The sequence below is a fragment of the Asterias rubens genome, chromosome 1, assembly GCF_902459465.1.
Source record: "Asterias rubens chromosome 1, eAstRub1.3, whole genome shotgun sequence".
Lineage (NCBI taxonomy): Eukaryota > Metazoa > Echinodermata > Asteroidea > Forcipulatida > Asteriidae > Asterias > Asterias rubens.
This window is the reverse complement of record NC_047062.1, coordinates 26,857,313-26,867,265: the sequence shown is the minus strand read 5'-3', so window position 1 is coordinate 26,867,265 and position 9,953 is coordinate 26,857,313. Positions and strand designations below refer to the sequence as shown.

Here is a 9,953-nt window from a genome sequence, read left to right as displayed (position 1 = left end):
TCGAGTTACCCCATGTTTAAATAGGTAAGAGGCTGTGAGCGATCACAAACTTCACATAATCCGAGAAATAACATGAGCCCAAAGGACTCGAATAACGGATCAAGGAACGATCGGACAATCGCTCTGACCATGATCTGACTACCGTCACAAGACGCAGCAGCACGAGGCTGCATGATTACACGGTGTAGAAGTTGACAGATGAAAGAAGGTGCTGAATATTGCTTACACAACGAATCTAAAACTGATTGTTCAACTCGTATCCGCCGCAACTCATTGAAGAGTTTCGCTCGTCCCCAGCATCTCATATGGACGAGTTGGTGTTTGAAACCGTTTGTTTGAAATACATTGTTAGAAAGATATTTTACAAGTAGAATATAAGGATCAACACAACACTGTATCACTCGAAATTGCACGGTTCCGTCGTCGCGAACTATAAAACACGTCGGCCGCCAAGCTGATTGACTCCCCATCCCAGCGTACTTGACTCAAGTCCAAATCCCGTGCCATCGCCTGAAAATTATTGTTTTGTGAAAGCTCTTATTACTACCTCCATGATTCCCCAACCTGGGCCCAATTTCATAGAGTTGCTAATAGGATTTGCTTAGCATGAAATTTTTGCCTTGATAAGAACAGGTTTGCCAACCAAATTTGCACGTGATTTTCAGCATAACACTGCTGCCACTTGGTAATTGAAGTGCAACGAAATTGATATTTGGTTGGTAGTCCGGTTAAGGAAGAAGTTTCATGCTAAGCAAATTTTTGTGCTTAGCAGCTCTATGAAATTGGGCCCAGATGTTCCACACGGTACACATTTTGACGGTGAGTGCACCGGCTTGTTTCTGCTTAGCAATAGCCTTGCTCAAGGCAGTCGCATCATTCACTCCGAAAAGACGCCGCTGCAAACCCACCCGTATAAGCTGTTACAACCTTAACCTCAGGAAGTTCTGGTTTAGCCAGAGCGCCAGAGAGTGGTCAACTACTGGAACATTCTCCCTCGAAAGGCAATTGAAGCTTCAAGTGTGAACATTTTCAAGGGACATGTGGATAAATTCCTAAAGAACGTCGGGGGGCTCTACATAAGCTTATCTAAGCTGTCTGCCCCAGTAACCAGAACCACCGTCTCCTCCCCAGTTGTGTGATGGCGTCGGTGGATTCAAGTAAGTTCAAGTAAGTACACCGCACTTTTTTTCCCGTAGTGAATAATTCGACTGCCAAGCTTGAGCGATAGGGACTTGAATCAAGTCTAATCAATCGAGGGTGATGACAGCGCGCCGCGCACCACCAATGCATGGTGCCTAGCAACCAAACCGTACACTACACACCGACTGCTGTAGGTCGGCCGGCGGTGGCGCTATTTATACGATGCTTGCTGCGCTACGATGATGTGCTGTGTGTTTTGTTTGTTGCACAAAATAAATAGCAGCAGCAGGCAGACTGGAGAAAATGGCTACCGTTGTGAGGTTGGTACGGCGAACTCCGAATGTGATGGAACAAGTTTTTGAAAGAAATAGGTAATAATTTTAAACAACATTCTCTCCCCATATGATGGTATTTATTTTCAGAAGCTGTTTATTAAACAGTTTAGGTAGGTTTATGGTAAGCGATCGACTATTGTAATGATTTAAAAAAAGGGAAAACTGACCAGAGGGCTGGCAGGGGTCGATTTCCACACAATAATCACAACTGCACAAGGAAGGAACAAAGTCACGAAAGACAAGACATGCAAGAGCGAATAGTGCGATAATCGTAAACCGTCGGGGGGTGGGGGGGTGGAGGAATACGATTGTAGAATTTTCTCATTATTAAATATAACTGTTATAAGGAATGGCAATAGATCTATCTTTTTACCAGGTTTTTAGTTACTCCACATTTATCCTGGGAAAAAAAATATGCGCACGGTCGGGGACAATCAGCATTTGTAGTGTAGTGGTAAAACAGAGTAGTTGGGGACCGAATTACGGCAAGAATTTACCATTTAATTTTTTTTTGAGATTGCGCAGTGGATTTTCTGTCTCCCCAGGACAATGAGAGTTCAAAGGACACATTGAGCCTAATTTTGACGAGATAAAAAAAAGCAGAAAAAGAGATTTGTGATTCCAAAATTCATTGAACCAGTATCGTTATTGTCGTGGTAGAGAGGTGTACATCTATGAGGTTACGGGAGACGATGAAATAGTTCTAGGAGTTTGTTCGGCTATCGTCTCCACGAACCTCATACGAATCTCCCCTCATAGTCTCTCTTAATATTTATGCATGAGGTACGTCACATTGCTTACTCAAAACAAGGCGGTGGGCGCAGCCACTGCAAGTGATGGGGGACGTGCGCCCATAGCCTCATTTTGGGTAAGAATTATGACGTCATGCAAAAATAATAAGAGAGGCAAAGGTTGACTTGTCTCACACACCATTTTGTTGTGTTTTGGGGGGTATTTTGGTGTTACCGTGCTAGTGGTGCTATTTTGCATGTGGTGCTAGTACGACATTGAGTATTCTGTTCAGAAAAAACCCGAACAGGCGACCACAAGTGGGGCTTATTGTACATATACCGGTCAAAGTGCTGGGGTTTCATTTTGTTTAATGTAATAAGGAAATCAATGTAATTGGATGAAAATCAACCCTGCGAAAAACTGTTTGGGAAACCACCCTCGGAGCTTTGTCAAGGTACGTTGCCTAAAAATTGCACGCTTTTCAAGATTGCGCTCCAGCTCTGTTGCATAAATTTTTAGCAAACTCAGTTTGCACCAATAAGATTGTGCTCAACATTTACTTTCTTTATTGTTCCTTTCCAAGAATTTCTGAGGAGCAACGCTGGTCAGAGTGGGAAGCTTCCGTCCACATTCAAGCATGGTTCAGGGCAGTGAGAGTACGGTCATACCTAAAGCATCTACATAGATGTGCCACCACACTGCAGAAAACTTGGCGGGGATTCTTAGGAAGGGCGTTTGTTAGGATTCTTATTGAAAACCAGGTGCTGATTATGAGAAGGAACTTCTACAATGCCATGGCAACTGTTGTGAGTATCCGGTCATTATTGAATTCAAGTGACCAGGGGGTGTTAGGAGGTGTGACATGTGTGTGCCCAGGCCCTCCCCCCTCCCCCACAATTTCAAAATCCTGTAAATTCACTTTTTGTATTCAGTTATCCAAAAGCAAAACAAGTCCTGTAATCTTGTATTTTCAATCATAACTTTTAAGGAAATTAATGCTTCACACCTGCTTTCTTAATTATGGAAACATGCAGGTCATGATTTTAAGATTTTAAGATCTCTTGGTAGATTAGCACTAAGAATTCTTGTTGGGTAGCCAGTCAGCCCTGTATTTTGGCTTGCTCCGGATTGTTCATTTTTCAATACCAGAGACGGGAGACAATATTATACAAACAAGCGGGATACCATGCTTTTGGCGGCATCCGCTAGAAATTGAATGCTGAAAAAGGTAGCGTGGTGTACCGAATATAATTTTCGCTACCCATGTATTTTTCCTAGATTCAAAAAATATGGCGAGGTTTCTACACAAGGAAATACATTTTCAATTACTACAGTAGGAAGAGATATCTTGAGGGACTGCTTGTGAAGAACCAGATTGTGAGGTAAGAAAGATTGAAAGACCAAAGACCAAAGTATCATGATAGAATAAGAATATATGCAATATTTATTGGATAAACAAGGTGCTACCCATAATTTCAGAATGCTGCTGAAACGGTGTAGAAAATTTATTTTCACACCCGTACACATAAACACAACATTTCATATGAATTAACTTGGATGGTAAAAACCATAAAAATGTGTGAGCTGTGAGCCCCTTATGTATTTAAGTAAAGTTGTGTACCTGTTGTACAGCTTCTGAAGTCATTCTATAGTCTATGAAGGCTACGTACAACAAGGTTTGTACTGGGAGGTTTGTTCTGTTCATTATGAGGAGATTTCTTCCAAGAACAGGGCCTACCCTCAAAAGAGATTTTATTTATGGTGTTACCAAAAACCTTTATTTTACAATGTAGTTAAATTTGAGTTTTTTTCTTTTTTTCTTTTTTCTTAGGCAAGAGCTTGAGGAGTACAGTGAACAGAAGTCGCGTGAGAGGGCGATAGAAATGGAACACAAAATGCAAAAGTCCATCATTGATGATGCCAGCAAACATCATTACCTTCTGAGTACTGATGTGGTGAGTTATGATGCTTCATGGGATAGGTTTAGTTCATCTGATTGTTACTATTGATTCTGTATGAATAATAATATTAATGGAAACTTTAAAAGCGTTGGTATCCGCAGCAAGCGGTGCTCATGGCGCTGCGTCATAAAACAAAAAACAACAAGAAATGAAGGTAGCATCACATAGTTTAACTATTTCTAATAGAAAATGCACTTTACAAAATGCTTCTTTATGTAGATGAGTTTTTAAACTGTTCTTGATAATGCCAAGTGAGTTTGAAAGTTGCACAGTTTCACGTAGGGAGGTCCAAAGCCTCGGTGCTGCTCTGAAAACTTCTCTCCCCCAATCGATGATTTGTCGTCTTTTTCCTGAAGCAGAAACAGGCTTAAACACTGTATTAAAAACTCACAAATCAATGTGCATTTTCCAATACTGTTGAGAGTGGCAAGCAAAACCCATGGGATGTTTTTTTAATATCATAGTTGCTTTTAAAGGTATAGACGGGGTGCCCTCCGATTCCGTTTGATGATAAGTTACATTTCGGGGTAGATTGCCTTTGAATTATGTGACCTTTGACATCCTTAGTTAAACCAAATAAGAACTGTTTGCATATCATCAGGAAAAATTCCAAAAGAGGGCCATTTAAGATGTAAATAAAGGGCATATAGTTTATTATGACCACACTGATAACTGCCTGGATGATGGGCTTTTTAGTCAAACTTTGTGTATGAGTATAATTTAAGCATGTATTTTATGATTATCTGCGAATAGGTCCCTGGTATTTACAACTCGCCATTTACACCCTACCCTGATGAGATGGAGATGATTCTACGGAGTGTCAAGCCCCGCCCACCCCCTGGGCCCAAACCCAAGAGAGACAATAGGTCAGGGATCATCATTCCTCCGAGCCCGCCTCTGCCTATGACAGAGCCCCTCCCACCGATTGGGGAAACAAAGGTAAAGCCAAATACTCCAGGTTACACTTAAAGTCAGTGATGTAATGTTCAGTGAAAGGTAGCTGTTACACATTGGGTGATTGTTAGCAATCCTTGTAAACCCACCCTATCTACGTACTGATTCAAACAGTGTAAGAAAAAAGAACACTGCCAAGTTATTTTTGTTTGCTTCTGGTACCTGTTCGTTTTTGTGTAAAACATATATTAAGGGTAAAAAGCAGATGAACTCTTCCACTTAGGGATTTCCTAATTTTTACCAAAATCCTTTCCACGTTCATATTGCTCATATCACTTTTAATTAAAAAACTAAGGTTATTATTGAAAATTAAAATGTAATTGAAATAAGCAATAGCAGTGACAGAAGTCTGCAAATGCTATGTCAGGATTTGTAAAGATCTTTTTTTGTCTTTATTGAGAGGTTTGAATTTACATCAAAGGGTCCTCTTGTGTCCTAACATCTAGTTTTTTGTTTTGGTGATGTAGAGTCTGTAAACTCTCTAAAATAAGAAACTATAAGCAATACAGGGGTTATACATGTACCTGTAGGATTGTTGATGATTTGATATTCCTGTATACTACTTTGACCTTTCAGCTCCAGGGACCATTCCGTACACCTGATGAAGTTATAAAGCAGCGTTACAAACAACTGCAACCAACATTGAGGGTAGCTACCTCTTATACATCAGTAGAGGAAGCTAGAGAAGCAATGAAATCTAAGGAGTGGATCATGAGAGTCAATGATAACATGTAAGTTGTTTAATTGAGACGAGGGCCCCATTTCATGGAGCTACTTAAGCACAAATAGTAGCTAAGAAAAACAAAACTATGCTTACCTGAAGAATAGTTACCAGCCAAATCACCATGCCTTGGCACAATTTGGGACTGGTATGCTGGTCATTTCTGCTGAGTAGAAAATCTTTTAATAATATTTTTTGCTTAAGCAGCTCTATGAAAGCTGTAAGCAGAAAAATCTGCAATGCAAATTTCCTGACTAAGCAAGAAATGAGTAGGGTACCCTGTCGCAGCAATGGAAAGTATATGGTGTTTTAGCTAAAAAGCTATTTTTGCTAAACAAGGGACTTCTGTGTTCTCAAGTTTGTGTGCTTGCAGGCTTTATGTAATTTGGCCCAGTCTTAAGGGTTTAAGAGTTCCCATGGCTAGTAACATGAGTAAAGAGGTGAAAATAAACTTTGCTGTTAAAGCCAGTGGACACTATTGGTAATTGTCAAAGACTAGGCTTCACAGTTGGTGTAGCTCAACATATGCATAAAATAACAAACCTGTGAAAATTTGAGCTCAATCGGTCATCAAACTTGTGAGATAATAACAAAAGAAAAAAACACCCTTCTGTGCGTTTAGATGGTTGATTTCGACACCTCAAGTTCTAAACTTGAGGTCTCGAAATCAAATTCGTGGAAAATTACTTCTTTCTTGAAAACTATGGCACTTCAGAGGGAGCCGTTTCTCACAATGTTTTATACCATCAACCTCTCCCCATTACTCTTTACCAAGTAAGGTTTTATGCTAATAATTATTTTGAGTAATTACCAATAGTGTCCACTGCCTTTAAGTATCAGAGAACATCCCATCAACACCAAGATATTTGGACTTGTCGGTGGACTGGTATGCCTGGCCCAATGATAAGCATGTGTTATTTGACCTGCAGTACCTGAATATGATGTCAGAGGATTTGTGAGTATAAGACCCCGTTCCCACTGGACCCCGCATTGATCTCCCAATTCGAGAAAAGGGCGATCAAGACCCCGAAAGGGTGATCAAAGGGCAATTAACGAGAAACAGGAGTAGGATTAAAGCGGGATCTGATCGCCCTTGTGGATTAATAGGCGATCAAAAAACTAGTAGGAACACAAAGGGCGACAGATCCCGCAATTTGCTAGCAAAACAGTGTTCTTTTAAACCCACTTCCGTGGGAACGCGACCGCGATTTCACGCCTGCAACCAATCTTGTTGCGGGATCCCGATCTCGCAATTGTGGATCCAGTGGGAACGCGGTTGAAGGGTTTTAATGATTTATCGAAACCATCATTTGATAAAATGATAATAACTGTTTAATTGTGTTGATGACAGATTTGAGCCATTCTCTAAGAGGGATAGGGCGTATGAACCATTGCTACATACAACCTCTAAGCATGGTCATCTCCCATATGGAACTAGGTACTACAGAGAGACAGATGACACCAAGAATATTACAGCACTGGTAAGAAAAGACATTCATCTCAGTTTGGTCTTGATGGTGCATTAGAGCTGTATTTATAGGGGGTAAAATACTCACTGGACCACTTGATAACACTCACAGGGGTGTCCCTTCGCCCACCGGGCGAGTCACCAAAATGTTTGATCGCCCGCAGGCTTTTTCACTTGCCAGTATGTATCAACACACAAAATTGAAAAAATGTATAAAAAAAAATTCTGGCAAGTGGAGTTCACGTTTTGGACTATTTTATCTCTTAATTTCTCTCAATAATGTTTGAAGATTTGCACACGATAATTCTTCCAGTGTGAGAAAGTTTTGTAAAACAGGCAATATTCATAATGGGTTTCCTTAAATTTCTCAAGCATTGTATGGATTAGTCTATTACTGCTGGAAAAGCTGTAGTGATGAACTATATTTAAATTGCTAGATTGAATAAATATTTGTATGTTTGACCTTTTTCAGAGATTCCAGCCTGTTGTTTCTCCTATCCCAGTCTTTGAGAAGCTAAATGACACTTACTCCAAGGGAACAGAGACTGTACCATAAGGATTGATGTTATCTTGTATTGTTCATAATATGATCCTCATACAATGTAGTTGTGGCTTTCATGTGGTGTAGCCTATCGGGACAAATATCACAATTATGACCTGTTTCATTCATATGCTAATGGTACTGGAATCAAGTTCTCTTTTGTCATGAAAACCAGCCCTAATAAGCAATTCTGTCGCTATTAGTCAATGTGTTGAACATATTATTATGTTAAGGCTTTTTTTTGTAAAGATCTCCAACGCCACATGTCTTGTTACACTTTTACTGGATTGACAAACTTTGTTACAAAATGTGAATTACATGTACAAGTAAATGTTTTATAAAACAAATGTCTTTGAGAAATTGACAGTCTGACTTGCTGGAGCCCACAAATACTGGGTAATCCAAGCCCTGTATTTATGCATGGTCTCTTATTACAACACTTGCTTGCAGGGATTTGTATGTGTCTACCTAAAATGTGACTATTCAAAATCAATATTTATCGGAATCGGAATGAACAGAGCTTGATAATTATATCCAAATATCTTTAAAAAAACACCAATCTAGCATTTAATTTATATCTTGTGTTGGCTTCATAAAATCAACCTCAATAGGATTCCCCTAGGTTCCAAATGGAACATTCCAATGTCACTAGATCGAGGCACCCTCTCTTAGAGGTCAATAGAAGGTTGCGTAAGTGGCCCATTCATTCCATGCACCCGACATACAGGCATTTACATTGTTTCATAAAGGGGGAATTTTTGGACGCTAGGTGGCAGCAGACGTACCAGGTCAATCTATTATTCTCGATAATGTGCGTATGCTCAGATTCTGTCCACAAAAACAGGGAGCAAGTATAAATTATGCGTTCCTTCACAACTCAAGACAAATCGAGTAAAAGAAAACCTACCCAGTGTGATGCATTTTCCTGCAATCGCCTTGTCTTGAGGAAGAAATACTGTGTATCCGTGGTCCCTGAGCATTCCATAAAGTCTCACATTGTTTTAAATTTGAGATGTGGTTGGGTTATATAAATCTTTGGTGGGGATGTTGAAAGCAATTGTTTCCCCCTGTTTGGATATTCCAAGTGAAGATACTCCTTGACATACCACATAAACACAATTTATTTTGGTATAATAACTTCATGATTAATAGTGTTTTTTCCATTATAAATAATTTTTACTAAAACCGTCCGTTTCCATAAGTGCCCATATTGAGAATGTGTATAACAAGTTTTTTTTATAAGAATGCTGTAAATATGTAAATAGGTTTTACAAAAGCAGATCAATATTGATAGATATCACTTCTGTCACTTTTGTAATTTAAAATATTTATTTTCATGAAATAATAATGGTTACATTGTAGAAGAAAATCCACTAAAGAATTTTTGTTATCACTTTTCTGAAGATGTTCATTTCTTTCAAAAATAATGATCTACCTAGTGAGTTTGTCAACACACAAGTTGTATCCAAGTTTCTCACATGATCAATATGTGTGTTCTTTGTTCATTTTGTAAATATTAATAAAGGCAGAGTTGCTTTAATTATCTATTTCCAAATATTTTGAGTTTCTTTGACTTGTGTTTAGTAACTCTTTTGTTTTCCTGCCAAGACAACCTCCATGATGCACAATGACCTCTCTGTAGGCAAAATGACATAATATATACCTTTATCACGGTGTGGTCATCTTTATTTTACTCCATTCCCACTCATTCCAAACATAGGCAGAACAAAATAATAGTCTGGTGCCATGTGCAATGAATCTAAGCATTCATTACTGTTATTGGAAACGGGGAACATACAAGAGTGTGACGGCGTGATAAAGGCCTTTATCTTCCAGTATGCGCTAATCCACCAATCAGATGCTCGAACTACTAGGGGGATAAAAACATACATGAATACTACTTCCTCTGTTTTATATACGACCTCCTCTGTTTTTATTACACAGTGCGTATTGTGAATGTCAATGCGTCACGCTTCGTACACGGACAGTGCAAAAATTACATTCTAAACGTTCTGAAATTTTAAACTTTGCGCCTTCCACGTGAGACTGGAAGATAAATTCGTTATAACACGGCCTTGTTGGATATGGGACGCAGAAGGGC

General features: G+C 39.4%; 1 protein-coding gene across 1 annotated transcript; it reads left to right on the top strand.

Moving 5' to 3' along the window:
* Positions 1-1,432: 1,432 nt before the first annotated feature.
* On the top strand, positions 1,433-9,402 carry LOC117301397 (spermatogenesis-associated protein 17-like). The gene is made up of 8 exons (XM_033785360.1): positions 1,433-1,511; positions 2,791-3,013; positions 3,486-3,589; positions 4,039-4,162; positions 4,922-5,107; positions 5,699-5,853; positions 7,195-7,324; positions 7,784-9,402. Exons 1-8 carry the CDS (start codon positions 1,444-1,446, stop codon positions 7,865-7,867), a joined length of 1,074 nt encoding a protein of 357 aa, XP_033641251.1. The 5' UTR covers positions 1,433-1,443; the 3' UTR covers positions 7,868-9,402.
* Positions 9,403-9,953: the final 551 nt, after the last annotated feature.